Consider the following 19337-nt stretch of genomic DNA (forward strand, 5'->3'; position numbering starts at 1 on the left):
AGCCATGATTACCTGATAGAAACGCTCCAAACCTTTAACCTCCCGAATATGTTCATAAACACAGTCAAAGCCCTATACTCAAACACCCACACAAGAGTAGCTATAAATGGTATGTTGAGCGAACTGTTCAAGGTAACAAGGGGAGTAAGACAGGGAGACCCACTGTTGTGTTTACTCTTTGACCTGGCCATAGAACCACTGGCGTGCACCCTAAGAAACTCCAACTTAATAAAAGGCTACAACATCCCAGGAATCACTCACTGAGTGAAAATAAACCTATACGCCGATGACACAACAATATACCTGAACAAAAACGACAAATACTCCAACCTTGAAAACATACTAAACGAATGGTGCCTAGCCTCGGGAGCCAAATTCAATATGGACAAGACAGAGATAATACCGATTGGGTCAAAAACTCACTGAGAACGAGTGATCACAACAAGGAAACTCAACCCAGACGACACCCCCCTCAAAAACTCCATCAGAGTAGCCCCAGACGGCCACCCAATAAGATCATTAGGAGCCTGGATAGGCAATGAAACAAACGACGACCACGCCATGGGAACCAATCCTAGACAACATAAGCGAAACATTAAACCATTGGAACAAAGGTCACCCATCCCTAGACGGTAAACGTCTAATTGCCCAAATGGTAATTGGAGGCATGACACAATTCCTGGCAAAAGCACAAGGAATGCCCAAGAACATCGAAACCACACTAACAAGAATAATGAGGAATTTTATCTGGAATAACGAAAAAACCTCACCCATCAACCTAGAGCAACTACAAAAACCAAGAGCGGAAGGAGGAATTAACCTGATAGACCTTACAGCAAGAAACGAAGCAATTGAAGTGACATGGCTCCGCTCCTATCTCGATCTGTCAACAAAGAGACCAGCATGGGCCTTCCTAACAGACATTCATCAATAACCTTAAGCTGACAGGAATCAACAACATGACAGACCTTAACACATTCCCCCAATCCTGGAACCCACCAACAAAAGGGACAAGAGCGAACAACATACCAAAAGATATAATCAATATGCTAAAAATAGCGAAGAAATACAATGTTAGCTTCGCACCAATCAAACTCTCAAAACAACTAAAAAAACAATTACCTGCATGGTACCACCTAGGCGCCCCACCCAAAACATACCACAAACAAAAAAACGAGTGCCTCCCAGAAAATCAAACACTTAATTAAAATAAGCAAAAAATCTCACTCACCAACAACGAAACAACCGATAGCAACAAAAAACACTACCCTCGAAAGAACTGCGCATGCAAATACTGTAAGAAAGATAGAGATAAAGGATGCGAAAACCCACATAAATGTGCCATCATAGCGAAAGAAATACTAAACAAAATCACCCCAAAATTCAATACAAAATCCAAACCAAAAAAAGACAGCCTATCACTCACCCACAGCAGAAAAGAGAAAAACCAACAAGCACACGAGCAAAGACAGGGAGAGATCATCTTTGACCCCACAACAACGATACGAACAACATTTGGAGACTGCTTTAGAATCTTTACCGACCCATCAAAACAATCAGACAGACCAGCTCACCGCCTGCAAGCCCCAATGAGAGGACTAAACATCATAGAAGAACGCATCTCCATCTACACAGATGGCTCATGCCTAAATAACAGAAAATACAATGCAAAATCGGGTAGTGGAATATGGATATCAGCGGAAAACGAACAAAACAAGAGAATAAGAATACCTGGACACCAGCATTCAAACCAGATTGCCGAAGTAACAGCGATCCTAGTCACCCTACAACAAACAGAACCCTACATCCCTATAACATTCATATCAGACTCAAGATACGCAATTGACGGACTCACCAAACACTTCAGTCAATGGGAAGATAAAGGATGGATAGACATAGCGAATAGCGAATAGCGACTACCTAAGAGCCACACTGTACCACCTACGAAAAAGGTCAGCACAAACATCGTTCATATGGACGAAAGGGCACAACGGAGACCAAGGTAATGAACAGGCAGACCGCCTGGCCCTAGAAGGAGTGAATAAACCCACCGAAGACCAAATAGACCTCTCGATCCCCAATGAATGGAACCTACAAGGAGCAAAACTATCCTCAATATTACAATCACTCACATATAAAGGAATAAAGAAACAAAACGGGACCAAGAACCCACCAAGAAGAGTGACAACAGGTAATCTCGATATCGCAAGATATGCGATCCAAGAAATCACAGGCAACCTCGAACACAACAGCGCCATATGGACTGGATGCTGAAATAAAGACATACAAAAAACAATACGTCAATTCTTATTCAAAGCAATACATGGAGCTTACCGCATCGGAGAATACTGGCTAAACATCCCTAATTATGAACACCGTGCCAAATGCACGATGTGCCATGCAGAAATTGAATCTATAGAACATATACTGTTAGAATGCCCGAACAACTCACAAAAAACAATATGGAAACTCACGAAAGACATATGGCCAACAAAATTCGGCACCTGGCCAAGAATCAAACTAGGAACGATCCTAGGCTGCGGGAACTTACAACTGAAAAAACAAACACCTGACGAACAAAACCCAAACGAAAGAGAGAACAACAACAACAACGAAGCAAACGACAAGACAAAAGGCGCAGCAAGACTTCTAAGAATCCTCATCTCAGAATCCGCTTATCTAATCTGGATAACAAGATGTGATAGCACCATTAATGAAAAACTTACACAACAGACACGATAATCAAACGATGGACCAATAGAATCAATAACAGATTACAACTAGACAGAATATCCGCAAACAAAATAATAAGGACTAAAAAATTCACAGAACTAGTTACACATACCTGGGAAAACACCATCCAAACAAACCCCAATACTCAAATACAAAAAGACTGGGCTACCGCCCTAGAGGTTTTAGTGGGTATTAGATCACCCAGGCCCTCTACGATCGAGGCCCCCTAGGTAATACAGAGTCCCACACACCCCGCATAATATGGGAGTGCATAAACGCATTTTTCCTCAGACCGGGGTTTCCCGAAACCCTGCTATAGCGCGTATACGTAGAACTAGACTTAGTCAGCTGCTACCAATACATTTCGCTTGTCCAAAAAAAAAAGAACCTTCGTTCATCTATGTTTGTCTTTGGGAGACCAGTCCTTCACAGTGAATTACACCCTTATAGCCAGCGATGGCAAGTTATATTACTTCTCCTCACCTTTAATACCTGTCGGGAAGCCACTCTGAGCGATACTGCATTCAGGTCTATTCAAATTTCGTGCATCAGTGACGACTATCATTTTGCCAAAGCGATCCAGGATCTAATTTGCCTACTTATATACTTAGCGTGCATGTGACAAGCTGCTCACGGCTGAATGATACCTGGAGCCCCAATTCTGCCAATGGAGACGATAGTTCAGGGATCAACTCCTTTGCATCAGATTCAGTGCACCATGCCATACTCGAGGACTGTGTGGCATGCTGAATGTTATGATGTTTACATCAGAAGTTCTGTATGGCACGTTCATGATGCATGATGGCTCATCCATGAACGGAGGTCTGGCTTTAGAGTTATTACAGTTGATCGGTCGCATTCCAATAAACAGTGCGCAATCAATAGCCTACTTATGACCTAAATTGAGAGCTGAGCGCTGAGCAACCACCTCGACGTCATGGTGTACTATATCTCTCAACAGGCCTCGTAGCACGTTCCAGCAGAGGATCCCTTCTATGGGTGTGCGAGTCAATAGTGACCATGCACTTTGAAAACGACATCAAGCTTACGACATCATAGCAGCAGAGAGCGGTATGCTTGCATTTGCTCGCAGTGCTGACCTTGGTGCAGTGTGAACCCTGCCAGCCGCTGTTGGTCTATTGTTGCGCATTAATGGGCACAGTGAACACGACGTGGAATATAGTGTCGACCTACATCTTCAGCATTTTTGCAGCACACCAACGTGGCGTCATTCTCACAAGTTGAGACTGCAGACGCAGCTGTGACGCCAGCAAGGGCAAGGATGGCAAGAACGATACGTATGAACATCATGGTGGTTGATGGACACCAGATGGTAAGGGGAAGGCAGCTTTTATAATTTTCTGTGCACGTATGTAATAGGTCATGGCACTCATCATGATCGCTATTTAGTTAGCGCAACGGAGTAAATTCCCTTTCAACCAGTTGACGTACGATAGACATATGCAGATATTTGAATCGTTCGTGTTGTAATTGAACCAACTGATGCTGGTATCGTGTACTCGGGTAATCCAACCAGCGACATTGACGACGTAGTAAGACTCGAGCACTGACGGCATCGGGAGCAGAGCCGGGTAGCTACTTGCACGTGATCCACTAGGGATGGATAACGCGTAGGTGATTTCCCATCATTTGGCTAGTACCTGTCGTCTATTGTGTTGGTCCATGTCATTACAGTTCTTGCCGTATGATCTTCTATTCAATATCGCCCAGGATCTTGACATCGATGATGTGCATAATCTCCAGGCGGTCAGTATATTTTGGTCTCATAATACCATGATATGATCTTATAGCTGACTCAATCTTTCCGTTAGACTTGCAAGTCCTTGCGTTTGTTCACCCTTACCAGACCCGTATATCGCCAGCTAGCCCACGACTTACTTGCTAGATCCAGGCCCCTTCCTCTCCACTCCTTCCAGCGCCTCTCTGATCTCTCAACACCCGCGCTCATTGCTGCTGTCGACCGCGCACGAGGTTTTGAGAAGGCATGGGCGATCCGCGCCCCTCGACCGGCTCGACCAAATCCGTACTACGGAAACCAGTGGTACATCACTATTAGCGTACCTTCCCATGAAGAGATCGATTGGCTATCTCCCATCACCAGCAGCTACACACTCTGTGCGACTAAGAGCGGCCGTGTCTTATGCTGGGATGTGAGGAGGGATATCTGCCTTGCTGAGTGGGACCCGAGGTCCTTGACCTGTTCCGGTGGAGGAGACGAAGATGAAGACGAGGACGATGAGGATAAATGGGAGTTATGGAAATGCCGTGTCGAATTCGAAGAGCGCACAGTATATTTCACCATGGCGAGGGTTCTCAAAGGGTTGCCAGTTTTTCATTTTCTTTGATCTTCAGACTCAACTGACACGCCTTCTCAGACATCATGATGACCGCGTGATGGAATTCATGCTCATGCGATTATTCTTCCCTCACGAACTCGACGATTACGACGAAATAAATCAGGCACAACTCTACGTCCAATCTCCAATTCTTTCTCACCTCGATCATTATGCCAGTGCTGCTGAGCCTCAGCCACGGCAACGTGAAGGGGACTCTCCAATCCAATTAACGCCTAGGGTCCCATCGCCCACGCAAGATCCGCCCCTGTTGATCCCGATTTGCGATCAACCCCCCACCCCCACTCCTTCACCACCCACCTCCCAAACTCCATCACCGCAAGACTCATCCCTTCTTCACTCCGGCAGCTTCGGCCCATCCAGTGCTACATCCAGCGCCCAATGCTCCCCGATGGCAATCAATGCGATGCTACCGCCCGATTCTGCAGAATGCAGCGATCCCCCGCAATTAAGCGGAATTCCTTCCAATCAGGCGAATACAGTTGGAATTAGAGGTGATGGTGGTGCCGGGGAGCCGTACCAGGGACCTGTTTTCTGCCATCCCTCCCTCCGAGCGATGTTCATCCGCAGCGCGCCTGCGACACCCTCTTGGGAGAGATATATCCCGCTTCCTATGAATTTTGGTGAGCATTTACCTTTTATTTTTTTTTATTTGTTGATGTGCCATTAAACATTGTATTCTCACAGATCAACCCCCACCTCCGCCCCCAGTGCCAACTATTCCCATTCCAGAATCGGCACGACCAGTATTCGACACGCTCACGAGCTTCCATACAACGGGGGTCATAATGAACGTATTCCTTCTTGACCCGCCACGTCGCTTGTTAAGCGCTTTTGTATGGATTGCGAGTAGTAATACTATCGGTAAGTATCAAGATCAGGATACCCAAATGTATTCTATCTCCTGCCGTTACTATCATTGCCATTTATTTGAAGCTGCGTACTGACTACTTTGCGTTGCATATGACAGGGTTGTACGTACTCCTTGACTGGGCGAAAGACGACTATGTGTTTGTGGATACTGGTGTTGGATGTGTGAGTGCTCTTTGTCGTTATTGTGTTTCCTAGTTACTATTGCTCCATGTTTGGTATGACGCACGCATTGGTTTGGTACGCATACAGTTAATGCCACGTTCCGCAACTCCTGTGCCATTTTTGGCATTTACACGAATATGGTGGCTTCAACATCACGCATATATTTATTCAGTTGCTTTGCCATACGATATTTTCACCTGTTAACATCTTTTTGCAGCTTATCTCTTCCAACTGGTCCTGCATCCTCCACGAAGACCAAATCGTAATCCACAGCGAAGAAGCCGATGCCGCCTACCAGCACTTTTACCCGCTTGAGGTGCTCAGAACATACGGCCGTCCCCGCTGCACCGCTTCTCCGGCCACTCATGCTCATGCACAGACTCCACCTCATGCAGAAGAAGGCGCCCCACAGGAGGACAACGGCGAGGACATAGCAGACTCGCTGAAGAGCTTATGGAATAAGCTCCCAAAAATATGTGCGAGACTTGCGCCGAGTAGAAGCATCTCAAAGAATTTCGTGTTTCCTTCTGTACCGGGGACCTCGGGTGCAGTGGTCGGCATGCCTCCTGTAGGTAATGAAGATGAAGAAGACACTGAGGAAGAGGATGGAGCTGGTGCGGTGGAAGAAGAAGATCAGGCACAGGCCGAAGATAACACTGAGCCCGTTAGTGAGGAAGAACAGAACGGCGCGACTGAGGTATCTTCTACAGTAACTCTCGCTGAGGATGAACAGTCGGTGGGTCATGAAGAAGAGCCACCAGATGACGAAGAAGAATCCGAAGATACTCACGAGGATGAAGAAGAAATGCCTTCGACTCCGAAAAGGAAAAGCGAAAGGCGTACACGTTTCGAGGATGAAGAAGAAGCAGGAGATGGCAGTCGTGCAGACGGGCCCAGCGACTCCCAGGGTGGCGAGGATGAAGTGAGGGTCGACAATGAACTTAACGCAGGGTCTTCTTCCTCAAGCCAAGCCAGTCCCAATCCTGAACCTGTACCGCAAGACGACGAGGATGAATCATCTTCTCAATCCACCACTTCAGCCACTTCAGGACCTCAGCAGCCCACTCAAGATGTAGTAGATCCGGCAACGCCTGAATCGTTCACAAACCCTTATCCGTTCCCCCCTTGGTACCCCGAGTCTGCACATTTTGTGCGGCAGTGGTGGCCTACCCTCCCTGGCGTCCCGCGGTTGAGCTGTACGGTTGTTCTCCTCGCAGCACATGACCATGAGACGCACCACACGCGTTTTGTGCTCGCGCAGCATTATTTCAAGGTCCCAATAGCCCCTGAGGGGCTACCTGTTGTAGGAGAATCAAGCACTAGCAGTTCATCTCGTTCTACACAAGCGAACGACGACGACATGCTTCATTTGTGGTATGTCAGCACGCCGTTTGAAGTCGTATGCGTGCTCGAAGAGGGGGATGACGATGAAGATACTGCCGATCGGCCACGACCTCTCGTGGCTGTTGATTTTGGGCACGCAGTATGGGTGGAGTATGGTGCTTCTGTTGTACCTCCCGCCCTTAATGTTCGCGCCCACGCCGACAGCAATTCTCCCGGCGTATATGACGCAGATATTGTTCAACCAAATACAGAGCCAGACACGCAGCCTCATGCCCACTTTGCGCATTTCGAGAACGATCACCCACATCCGCATCCGCGGCGGCGGGTTCCTAAATGTCTGCGCTTCGTTACCTTCCCTCCTGTGCATGGCCGCCGGGTGCGGACTGAAGAGGCGGTGGTGCGCACGCTCGAGATCCCAGAGGAGCTGGACTTGGATGTCGTTGAGACGATTAATATTGATCAGAGCCAGGGGGCTGTAATTTTGAGTGTGAGGGACGGTAAGATCTTTATCTTGAGGTATGAATGATATTTTTGGAGAGGGGATGCGGACGGATATTTGCTACACAGAGTTTATGATATACGATCGACCCCGCAAAAGCCGTCCTCCGATAAGTTGGGGACTGTACCTGGCTGTACCTATGCAGACATATGTATATATCATACAAAATAAGATCTCTGTTACTCACATTGATACTAGTAGCAGTACCGCAATGACTAGTACATATATAGTTTACCACTTCAAGCATTGAGAACCGAAAAATTCACTTGATCTTCTTTAAATGGGATCAGTCACATGAGACCCTATGTAACTAGTAGGGCCAGCATAAGGACAGCCTAATGCCGTTTCTGGCTTCTGGTCCTGGACAGTCGTGGAACTGATTATGAAAATTGCGGCTTGATGCATATGATATTTTCTCTACATCCCGGACCACTCCATTTCATAGCCCTGCCCGTCTTGTCTCAAAATACCGCAGCTGTCAAAGGGTGGGGCTCAGTGGGTCATGACTCATGAGTAATACGACTCTAGTAGATAGTCGTTTCTTTGAATTCTCTATTCAGTATCAAAACTTGAGTTGTTCTTGGCTGTCGGACTCCTACCCACTCGGCGACGGGGTGTTTAACGAATCCGAGGGCAAACAAGACAGCGAGACTTAAGCTTGGGTGTAATTACATAATTAATTTTGTCAGAAGCCAGCTTTGTGGACGATATCATCTCTAGTACTATATCGCATCGCATCGATGACATATGCATTGTGAGGAAGCTAGCTATTAGTAAGTAATATTGGCTGCAAACTTGTCCGAGCGAGCATAGCTTGCCATCCAGGCCTGCCAGTTACCTGTCTTTCCGAGTCACCTTGTACCGAGCACGGCCGAAGGGGATCACTTGTAATTACATAATAGTTAATAAGCCTCCACACTTTGCAAGCAATCTGGAGTGGTGAATTGATCGATCGTGGCGCTATCCGACCGTTCCGCCCAATATTCTGATGGCGCGGCGTTGGCCTGAGCTCGATCGAGGGTTATGCATAAGTCCAAAGTTGCGGTGTTTGAAATGAAGTTGCATCTATTTGTTCGAGGCACTAGGATGAGTACACACCGCCGACTGGTTTGGAGTCTGTGTTGTCACCAGAATTCTTGCCAAAGGCCGAAAGTCCCTTGTCAACATGTTCACTTGTCAATGATTATGATCATGACATCAAGGCAGGGAAACACTGCATTTATTGACTGTCAACTAATAATCCCGTCTGGTTTGGACACCGGTATGCGTGCCAGATGGGCCCACTGCTGCGGCGAGATACAACGTAGGTCCCATGACATTTTATTGTAGGCAGCGTTTCTGACACAGGTTTTTGGATCGTTTCCCGGAAAAGTCATATACGATCAAAATGTATCTATAGCTTTTCTATAGAATAATTAGGAGCTGCAAGTGCCTTGCTTTCAAAGCCTGTGTACTACTATGATATCAATATTATGCTCCGATCCACAGTCAAACATCCGCGACTTTACCGAGGCTTGCATTCTTACCGCTTTCCGAGAAATTCACGTCTTAAATCCATTATTAAAAGATGAGCATGCATTTGCATAAGTAAGGCTGAATCTCATAAGCCTATGCATGAACTCATAAGCTTACCCTTCCAGATCCGGATGGACGCCAACATCACACCCATCGACGTCCTCATGGCTTGACGTTGTTGAGCAATGCACAAACTTGACCAATGATGGAAGCTCGTTGCATCATAGAACTTTAAGACGTGCATCCGGTGATCAAGATTCAACGACTTCAACCCTGCGCTCGTGTCTTAAGCTGCTTGACCAGCACTGTGACAGGCTTAACAGTACTTACAAGGAAACTCTCGAGATTCGCGCCCGCATTGCAGAGATTCTTGCCAACTCCCAGTCGGAGGTCGCCATGGGGAATGTGGGCACATGGGATAGCAGCGTTGACCTAATCTTCGGTGATGAGTCCTCCGACTATCACGCCAGTTGCACTCAACGAGCGTGATGCTAATTCACTCTCGTTAACCCCACCAAACCTTTCCCTCCTATCACAGCCGCTAGTATTCCAACACTTGCACAGTCAACCATCAGCACATGAGTACGAATCTCTTTTGCAACCATCTGTCGGAGTCATCAGTAGCCTGCCAGAGGGGACAGACCCTCCCATCCACCGATTTTCTCAAGGTAAGTTTACTACATTTGCAGCCTTTTAAATATACTTACTGCATGAGAAAATAGAACCATTACTCCCGGGTGCATCCGGTTCCGTCAGCTATGAGCTTGGTACACAGCCATTCCAGAAATTCTTACCGGAAGATGACACATGCTCTGAGGAGCTGACTTTATCTGACCCTTCAGTCAGACACCACCTGTATCTCCCCGTTGTGCAGGATGACGAGGATAAGGTAAAGTGCATGTGGTTGGGGTGTTCAAGTGTCATCAGGAAGGATAACTACACTCGCCATGTGAATGAGGTTCATAGGCGTCAGTTTAAGGCTGTCTGCGCCATCTGTGGAAAAGAGTTCCTGCGTCCATACATGAAGAAGACCCATATATGTCCTGGTCGATATGCCAAACGTAGTAATTCCTAGACCGAGGAAGCTCACAAGGCGTCTATATCCATGTTTATTGTATATCGTTCGATTTTCACCTACATTCTCAACACCATCATTTTCCCGCTTCATTTTGAAAAGCAATTCAATCCTCTCTGAGATCTCTGATGAACACACCTTATTGGACCAGTTGCACGATTTCGACGTCCTGCTACAAGTTCCTGAAAGGCTGAGCCAGATTTCGCATGATTGACACTGGGCTTGCATGTGACACTGATTCATGTTCTTGGGCCTGGGATATAACACACTCGTGCGACGGCATCCACGAAATCACGAAAACACAGCCCAGCACTGGAGCCGGAGAAGGGCAAACAGCACTCGTTGCTCTGGCCAGCGGACCGCATTGGCAGGCGAATTCAATTTGTGCGTCTCGTCGACTCTTCCCAAGCTAGACCTTAGTATCTGATAGACGAGGAAAAGACAGTTGTTCGTTCCGGAATCCGGGGTCAGATTGGCGGAAAAGTTCAAGCCTTTTCAATACTTAGTGACGGTCGTCTGCCAGTGTACGCAAGCGCTGAGCTGACCAACCACAGTCTGGGACCTGCTTCTTTTCTCCACCGCTTAATCTAGTCAGCAATATTCAAGAAGATGGTCGTCAGAAAACATCCAGACCCGTAATCTTCTGGTGTTCACGGTGATCAGAGATCACTGGCTTATTCTAAGGCGTAGTTTGGCGGCATCAATGAGAGGGAATATTCCCAATACAAGCGAGCTGCGTTTCCGCGGATTTTTGCCTGAGTATTTGATTCATGAAGTTGGTAATGACGAGCATGGGCCTACCAGGGCCTACCCCGGATGGCAGGGTCGAAGATGTCGATGAAGGCTGGCCTTGATATCGCCCTTCCGAAGATAGTCCAGACAGACACAGTGTTGTGCAGATTGTTATTACTCGTCTTCAAGAGTTACATAGCCAAAACTGGTCGCACTGCTCGATGTCATCCCCTTCGTTTGTTGCGCATTGCCTAGCTCTTGTCTGCTCTAGCGTCCAGTCTCTGCGCATGTCGAAAAGTAAGTGGACATCAGGCCACCGGTGTTTCAAGCCTCCTTCATGGCACATCTTCTAACTCGGATAAGCGCAGCCTGTTCAATGTTGGTGTCTGTCGCGGATTACTCCAGTGGATCTCCGAGTCTTTTCAAAAGGATTGGCAATATAATTTGAGTATGCAAGCGGAGACTTCGTTCGTTTTCGGCGTTCTTCAAACGCCGATAAAGGGGAAAGATAGGATTTAGAGTGGAGCTTGCGGTAGTCTTGATTATTTGTAAGAGGCAGCAAGCCTCACGCCCAGTCTCTCACCTTGCTTGAGCCAAGCTTGCACCAGCAAATTTTCATAGCTTATCGCCGACCGTGATAATCTTAATCGGCCCATGGGCCATGGTCGAATAAGAAACATGCTCTCATGTGTTAAAATATCTCCAGGGTTGATTTATATCCGATCGGTGACTCCACTTGTCCGACCTCCCAGGTTTTTTCATCAACCTTTCTGTCCAACTTCTCCATGTCGGACAAGCGGGATCTCGAAAGTAATGACTCTACGACGCTAACGAGCTTGAAGAAGTACCTTTTCACGGATATCGATGGAGACAAAGCTACTGCTCCGCTGTCTGCATATTGTTTTATGACTGGTTTTATGTGCGTCTTCCGATATCCTCCGTGCTTCCCAACCACTCACATTCGTCCTCATCTCCAGCGACGCTGTCTGTTTCTCTGCCATCTTCGTATGGTGTGCTTTTCAAACCGGAAACACCGTACAGGTACGATTTGACATTCTTCGTTACTCGGCCCATGATCAAAGTACTCATGTATCTATGTCTAGCTCGGACTCGCCATCGCCCGCCTTTTTAATGGCCAACATGACTACTCTTTCCATATCGCAGATCAACAAGCCCTCTGCTCCCTCATCACGTTCATCTTGGGCGCATCCATCGCCCGCATCGGTGACAAGATGGGTTGCAAAACCCGGGCATGGCTGGCTCTCGGCACTTTCATCCAGACCCTCTTCACCATGGCTGCAGCCATCGCCATCTGGAAGAGCGGGCAGTCGGCCGTTGCGGATTCACGTGATGATCCTGCGTGGACCAATACGCTGTCCTTTGTCTGTGTTGGGTTCATGAGCGCAAGCATGGGTCTTCAAGGAATCATGGGCAAGAGAACGAATACACAGTTTACCACCACGGGTGAGTTTTTTCCACATCATTCGCTTGTTTCTTGACATCCCATACTGAATGTGCCATTCAGTGGTATTGACGACGACTTGGTGTGAGCTGATGGCTGACCCTCAGCTCTTCAACATTCGTCGACTCGTCATCTCCCGCGATCATAAGATCATGGCCATCGGCTCGTTGTTCTTGGGCGGGTTTTTGGGACGTGCATTACTCGACGTAATAGGGTCCGCTGGTACTCTTGGCGTTGGCACGGGCTTGAGGTTTATTGTCAGCATCTGGTGGCTCTTTGTCCCCGGCAAGGCAGCGAAGCAGTGACCGTCAAAGTCCATAACATTTACTGTAAGCAAACATAGATGGGTTGTAGAACTGATACAAGCGTTGTTTTTTTGTAATGATGAGGAACTTCTCTGACGCTTAGTGTCGATGGGAACTTGAACACATCAATATGAGCAGATCTGCAGCTTCACACCTTACAGGTTTGTAATTCTTGCGGGAGATTAATGGTGATATTCACGACCGTCACGGGATTATGTCATCTCTGCATGCAGTCGTACGACTATTAAGCACGCACCTTGTGAAGGTTCAAGAAGTACGTTACGTGGTGATGTGATGGCTGTTCACCCTCGGCTCTTCCCAGAATGTGAGATCTAGATCAATCTGGGAGCATCACATTATATGAAAGACACATGTACCGCAGGGGCCTATGCCTCGAGGTCATGTGCACGAGGAATGAGAACTGCGCGGCAGACAAGTATTCTGCATCGTCCTACCCACGCTACACAACCTCATCGACCATACCCCAATCCAACCATGACGTGGAGCGTCCCATACTGGACGGTGTCGTCGTCCTCAACTGCCAGACCCATCCTCACTACCCAGACCAATTATCAAAACGCTGCCCAAGCGGAGTACCGCACCGAATGGGAGGAAGTATCCCCCGTGTTAGTCGACAGCGACGCAGACGTTGTCAGCCTTGACGGCAGCAGGACGCATGAGGAAATGCAAGTACTGCACCTGTCAAAGCTCCTCGACGAAGCGAAGCAAGAGAACCGCCGTTTTGAGGAGCAGGTGCAATCCCTGCTCAACCAGTCCATGACTGAGACAAGCAGCCTTCAGTCCAAAATCGCGGAGCTGCGGCAGCGAAATAAGGAGGCTCTCGCTGAGTGCGAACGGATGAAAAAGGAGAAAGAAGATGTTGTTGCTGCGCTCACGAAGAAGAACGATGTCATCAAGGCAACGCTGCAGCAGCAAAACCAGGAAATGCGGCAAGCGCTCGAGGACCTGAATCGCTCCAGTGTTCGTGCTCAAGCTGAGCTACTGGATGCAAGGAACAGCATGCTAGTGTGCCGTGAGCAGCTCACGCAAAGCTCCGCCGAACTCGAGTCCTTGCAGAAAGAGAAAACCGCAAGGATGAGTCTGACAGACCGAGTTGCTGTGCTGGAGGCCGAGCTGAAGGCCAAAGATACAGAGCTCGCCCAGATGAAGAAGCTCAGCTCGCAGGCAAAGAGCGCAAACGTCTCCATTGCCCGCGATGACTCGACAACCCTTGTGCAGGAATTCAACAACGTTCGGGCGCTGCTGGCAAACTGTATCCCAGAGCGCCCTGCGAGTACGTTTAGCGCTATGATGTCCTCGAGCAACGAGGTCGTCAGCGCTCTCCGGAAGCTGAACTCCGATATCCATCAAGATGCCACAATTATGGCCGAGTCTATGGCCGAATCCTTCGGGTTTGAGAACGGAAGAGTGAAAGGGAATGAGGAGACAGCGCTATTCCAGCAAGTAGGCACGACCATTGGCGCAGGTTTCGCCCACTTCCTGGGCACCAAGAGTCATACCGAGGATCCTATCCTCATCCAGATCGCTTTCCAGACATATATCGCTCGGTACCTCTGTTGGCTCTCGAACTAGCATGGATTGCTAGCGGAGGTAAGGAAAGGCTTGGTACGGACTGACCAGAGTAACACTAGTAAGTCATACATCTGACGCACAAATGCAACTGTTTACTGACTCATCTAGCAGCCCAGACGATCACCACAGCATGGAGTGCACTATCGCAAATTCTCTCCAAGCATCTCCAGTTCGATGATGTCCAGCTTTGTTCCGCAGCCACATCCAAAATCGTAGCCGGTCTCGCTGACATTTTGCTTGTTGCGGGCTGTGATGGCACTCGGTCCGCAGCTTTGTGATGCCCTGAAGCAAAAGTTCAGCGAGAAGATTTCGCTGCTTGCGAAGTCTGGCATTCGCATCAATAGGCTTATCATCAATAGCATCGACCGGGGCCTTGATGTCGTGGTAATTAAACCAGCCACAGTGTTCGATTCCACGTGCATGGACGATGGGTACGATGACGGCGAACATGACAAGAATGCTGCGAACAACCGTGTCCTGTGCCCTACTGATATCGGGTTGTGGCAGCGTTCCAAGGGACCCATCACCGGAGTGAGGATTCTGTTAAAGCCGAAGATCGCTCTGGAATCTGTGGTGGATAACTTGGACGACTGAGATTGGCCCGTGTTTCGAAATTTCCATGGACGCTGAGTGTGATTCTGTGTACTTCTTCTGTATATTGTGACATACCTACCTCGTGTTTTGAATAATTATCTGTCTGTTTTCATCAACGGGTGAGAAAAGACCCCTGATTGAATGTACTATGGGCGCAAGCGGACATGCTTTCTGAGCAATCAATCTATATCACCGACAGTACGGTTTGATATTCGAAAACGCGGATAACACATGCCCGTGAGAGGTGTATGTTTCGATCATCTGGGTCGTGGGGTTAAATCTGACAACCTGCACAGATGTCCTCCATTCATTCTGAACTTCGCCTCAGATCGACCCAATGTTCGAAAAACATTAATCACAACCATAACCCCATTCCTGCTTTGAGTAATATAATACAAGGTCCTTCCACTGAAACGAACACAGCTTCCACAACCGAGACAAAACACGCAGGGAGTTATAGCCGCCGGTCACAAGACGACACGGCGGGGAGAAAGAGAGTAGGCATTGAGCAGGAAGCACCAGCCCAAATATGCGTCCATACTCCACGGACGAAGAAAGGAGAACAAGGGCAAGGGCCACGATAGAGCGTACGGACGGGACAGGATCTTCACGGCAGACAAGGGCGATATCATACATTCCGCCGTCTCCAACCCCTCCGCGGGCCGTGAGACAAGTAGCCGCTCCACTACAGTCCGGAGTACCAAAGAATGAGATGAGGGCTCCACCACAGGCCGACGCAGGTCCGTCTCGCCCCCTGGATCTCCAGCTGTCTCCTCACTACGCCAACTCAAAGCCTCTCCGATATTGCAAGGCACTGAAGAATCCAGAAGCACAAGACGCCCCAGTTCGTATGGCACAACACACGATTATTCTCAGCAATTTCCAGCCCCGCCACCTTCTGTTACACGCAGCAGCTCTCACATGATTGTACGAGACAATCACAGCGTGGAGATTGAGCAGTTGAGGAAACGACTTGCATCATATAAAAGCAAGAACGAGAAGTTGACTGGCGATACTGAAGAGATTGTCCGGGGCTTTAAGGCCTCCTTACAACAACGAGGACGAAGCGCAATGGCTGCATGATGAGCTGAGCAAGAAAAAATCAGAAAATGATAAATTACGGCAGGAGATGGAGCATCTGAAGGGATCTACCAATATGTCACGCATCGCTCGAAGCTAAGCTCCAAGAGACCGAATCCGCGCTCGCTTCAACAAGGAACGCTCTAGATGCCGCAACGAACCAACTAAAGGCCATATCAGAGCAAAACACACAGCTGCACACCCTCCTCAACGACCGTACCTTCGAGCTGAAAGGCGCACAGAGCTTCTTGACCACAGCTGACGCCTCCTCAGGCGCTGACGTCATTTCCATGCTGCAGAAGCTCAATGCCGAGGTGCTCCAGAGCGCTGCCTACATGGCGGAATCGATGGTGGACACATTTTCATTTGAGTCGGGTGGGGTAAGGAACCAGGATGCCTATGCAGCGGTCACGGGATTGTTCGGGCAGTCACTCGCGCATTATTTGGCCACAAAGAAGCATAAAGACGATCCCCTTCTCATTCAAATCACATTCCAATCGTGCTTCGTCCAATTCCTCGAGTTCGTGGTTTGCTCATGGACCCTGCCTGGCGACGATGTCAACAGAATGCTCCACAGCACATACGAAAGAATGCGACGTAGTGGTGAGTGTAAACAGCATCATCCGATAGTGTGTATGACGACACTTTCGTTCCAGAGGCACAAGCGATTTCGGGGAGGTGGCGGGCGCTCACGAGTGCATACACCCACAATCACGAAGAGAGCCAGCTCATCGCATCGGTTATGCCATACCTCACGGGACATTTCTCCAACGTCATGCTTGCTGCGGGATGCTCCGTAGAACCAGAAATACTTCGCGCATCAGTCGAAAAAAAGTTAAGTGACAGGATCGTACTCCTCTTCAAACTGGCCTTGCAGCTTAACAAGATCATGATGGAGGAGATCACGTCTGCCGACTTGAGAACGGTTACAGTGCCTTTCGAGACCACATATTCTGTGGAGCAGATGGAGGATGCATACGTAGACGGAGACCCGGCTGCTGATGGCGTTCGGGTGCTGTGCACGACGGATCTCGGCCTGAGGCGGATGACCAGGCTGACCACATCAGGAGACAAACAGTGGGACGACAAGCTCTTACTAAGGCCGAAAGTTGCGCTGAAGACAGTGGTTGATAGCATGGATGGGTAAATGGTAGTCTGATTCAAAAGTACACTCTATGCCTCTTCCAACTTGATCTTTTTCGTCACTGTGCATGCTTGTTCGTCCTAGGTTTTGTCATGTAGAGGCTGTATCACATACCTGAATGTCTTCCGTCCATATTTTTCCTCTTGTTTTGCGCTGGGCCTATGTTTAACAGTATGATCGAGGACGAGAGGAGGACACGCACGTGGTGGGTCCGGAACCGGCTTCTGCTCGTCTTCGCTGGCTGTACTCTGCTGATGTAGATCGTTAATTGCACTCGTCAACTCGGCAGGTGGCCGATATACTGAGGTATGCAATGTCACGTAGGCTCGTTAGTAAGATTGGTAATGACGCACGAGGCTTCTGCAGAGAGTCTTGCAGACGCTGAGGGCCGCTCTTGGTGAAAAGCTTGTTATCGAGATTCCGCTCCAGGATTGTATTTTCAACTGCGTCCATATGCACTGCAGATTGCGGATAGGAAGCTGCTAAATGCATCACATTACATTGTGCGCAAATATCACGACGACTGGTTAACGTACAAGGCCCTGGCAGTGGTCCGTTGCTCGATCCAACTTTCTGTTCCTCGTTCTGCTTCTGTATCAAACTGTTGAACGCTTCTATTAGTTGCGGAGATGGGTCGTCTTCTTCCTGCGTCAAATCTCTTTTGACGTGTTCAAGTTTGACGGGCTTGGAGTCACTTTGAGAATCTCGTGGAGATGTTTGCAAGAGTGCCAGAGCGTCTTCCTCTGCAAAGAAGGTTACATGCACCATAGATATGTGAGTGTGAGAGGTGCTAACATACCTTCCTGGTAGGGATCTAGCTTTTTCAGGATTTTCGGGGCTGGGACATGTTCACCTTTGGCTGGAGTTGGCTGATGGCTTTGCCGGTCCGCAGAAGGGCTCTTTGGCTGATTTGTTTGGTTAATGAACATTCCGTGAGCAGGGTGTTGCATAGGGGGCTCGTAAGGTTTGAATGCAGGCTGTAGATATTTAACAAAGGGATAGAGAATTTTAACCACATATAGCTTACAGTGATATTAGCAGGTGCTGCAGGCGGAGGAACGAGAGGTGGATGTGTTTTTTCTAATACAGGGACAGGTATTGGTGTTGGAGCAGGTATTAGTGCTGGTTCAGCTTCTGGGGTAGGTAGCAGCGGTCTAGGCGGTATTGGAAGGACGAGACTGCGAATGGAGCGAGGGGGCTCAGCCCAGCCTGGTTCCGGGTAAGGGGACTTTGCAGGAGGTACAAGCTCTGGAGTAACGTCAGGACATACTTCTGCCCAGTTATCTAAAGGTCTGAATTAGGCGTACAACAAAGTAAAACCGAGACACCTAAACTCACGATTACCGGGGTCACCGTTGTTGCGAAAATTGTATTCAAAGAAACAGGACGCTTTATCATCGTTTGGATTCCCATCCCACTTCTTTGAAATAATTGCATACTTATGCTCCCCAAGAAGTGGCTGAATATCTGTCCCGAGTGGGAGTTGGACAATGACTTCATCTCTCTAGTGCCGTCATTAGATTGTGTTCTCACTCAATTGGCATACTCACTGTCCCCATACTAAATATAAGCTCAACCTGCGCGTGTATATCTTTGTCCTGGAGGATAAGCTGGACCCACGCCGCCAGGTTATTAAAGTCCTGCGAGACGCGACTCCTGGGGACGCGATCCATCCCCCACGGGGTGGTGACGACGACATATTCTGCATTGCGACCTGTGTACGGGGGTCCTGTTTTACTCTTTGCCATCCAGTATTGGTGTTGGTGCCACTTTGAGTAGTAGTCTCCTCCCCTATTGGAGTCCAACACGGATGAACGATGAAAGACAAAGCCGCCGATTGATTACATAATC

General features: G+C 48.4%; 8 protein-coding genes across 8 annotated transcripts; 6 read left to right on the forward strand and 2 right to left on the reverse strand.

Annotated features, from left to right (window-relative positions):
- Positions 1-1253: 1253 nt before the first annotated feature.
- DFJ58DRAFT_663705 (ribonuclease H-like domain-containing protein) lies at positions 1254-1913 on the forward strand (the record flags this gene model as incomplete). The annotated part of the gene is made up of 1 exon (XM_041382389.1): positions 1254-1913. A coding segment is annotated over one exon (660 nt), but the record flags the coding sequence as incomplete, so codon positions are not given.
- Positions 1914-3572: 1659 nt separating this feature from the next.
- On the reverse strand, positions 3573-4319 carry DFJ58DRAFT_798802 (uncharacterized protein). Its single transcript, XM_041390711.1, has 4 exons — positions 4186-4319; positions 3928-4135; positions 3783-3869; positions 3573-3726 (listed from the first exon to the last, which is right to left on the reverse strand). The coding sequence occupies exons 1-4, from the start codon at positions 4308-4310 to the stop codon at positions 3688-3690; spliced, it is 459 nt and encodes a 152-aa protein (XP_041241450.1). The 5' UTR covers positions 4311-4319; the 3' UTR covers positions 3573-3687.
- A 94-nt stretch (positions 4320-4413) lies between these two features.
- DFJ58DRAFT_663729 (uncharacterized protein) lies at positions 4414-8013 on the forward strand (the record flags this gene model as incomplete). The annotated part of the gene is made up of 6 exons (XM_041382391.1): positions 4414-4500; positions 4566-5074; positions 5130-5293; positions 5796-5972; positions 6079-6143; positions 6361-8013. Coding segments are annotated over 6 exons (2655 nt in total), but the record flags the coding sequence as incomplete, so codon positions are not given.
- A 1054-nt stretch (positions 8014-9067) lies between these two features.
- DFJ58DRAFT_798811 (uncharacterized protein) lies at positions 9068-10618 on the forward strand. Its single transcript, XM_041390712.1, has 5 exons — positions 9068-9289; positions 9359-9573; positions 9627-9943; positions 9972-10169; positions 10224-10618. Exons 2-5 carry the CDS (start codon positions 9554-9556, stop codon positions 10574-10576), a joined length of 888 nt encoding a protein of 295 aa, XP_041241452.1. The 5' UTR covers positions 9068-9289; positions 9359-9553; the 3' UTR covers positions 10577-10618.
- A 1307-nt stretch (positions 10619-11925) lies between these two features.
- On the forward strand, positions 11926-13321 carry DFJ58DRAFT_489862 (uncharacterized protein). The gene is made up of 6 exons (XM_041380642.1): positions 11926-12227; positions 12286-12349; positions 12412-12772; positions 12834-13099; positions 13160-13236; positions 13309-13321. Exons 1-4 carry the CDS (start codon positions 12094-12096, stop codon positions 13073-13075), a joined length of 801 nt encoding a protein of 266 aa, XP_041241453.1. The 5' UTR covers positions 11926-12093; the 3' UTR covers positions 13076-13099; positions 13160-13236; positions 13309-13321.
- A 249-nt stretch (positions 13322-13570) lies between these two features.
- Positions 13571-15262, forward strand: DFJ58DRAFT_730453 (uncharacterized protein; the record flags this gene model as incomplete). The annotated part of the gene is made up of 3 exons (XM_041385900.1): positions 13571-14651; positions 14780-14880; positions 14939-15262. 3 exons carry the CDS (start codon positions 13571-13573, stop codon positions 15260-15262), a joined length of 1506 nt encoding a protein of 501 aa, XP_041241454.1.
- Positions 15263-16677: 1415 nt separating this feature from the next.
- DFJ58DRAFT_663757 (uncharacterized protein) lies at positions 16678-17489 on the forward strand (the record flags this gene model as incomplete). The annotated part of the gene is made up of 2 exons (XM_041382393.1): positions 16678-16945; positions 16999-17489. The coding sequence occupies 2 exons, from the start codon at positions 16678-16680 to the stop codon at positions 17487-17489; spliced, it is 759 nt and encodes a 252-aa protein (XP_041241455.1).
- DFJ58DRAFT_798822 (uncharacterized protein) lies at positions 17442-19315 on the reverse strand. Its single transcript, XM_041390713.1, has 9 exons — positions 19037-19315; positions 18825-18990; positions 18514-18770; positions 18286-18463; positions 18023-18229; positions 17840-17968; positions 17689-17787; positions 17601-17639; positions 17442-17547 (listed from the first exon to the last, which is right to left on the reverse strand). Exons 1-9 carry the CDS (start codon positions 19232-19234, stop codon positions 17516-17518), a joined length of 1305 nt encoding a protein of 434 aa, XP_041241456.1. The 5' UTR covers positions 19235-19315; the 3' UTR covers positions 17442-17515.
- Between the last annotated feature and the right edge of the window lie 22 nt (positions 19316-19337).

This window comes from Suillus subalutaceus (assembly GCF_016647625.1).
Source record: "Suillus subalutaceus strain FC151 chromosome Unknown DFJ58scaffold_89, whole genome shotgun sequence".
Classification (NCBI taxonomy): Eukaryota; Fungi; Basidiomycota; class Agaricomycetes; order Boletales; family Suillaceae; genus Suillus; species Suillus subalutaceus.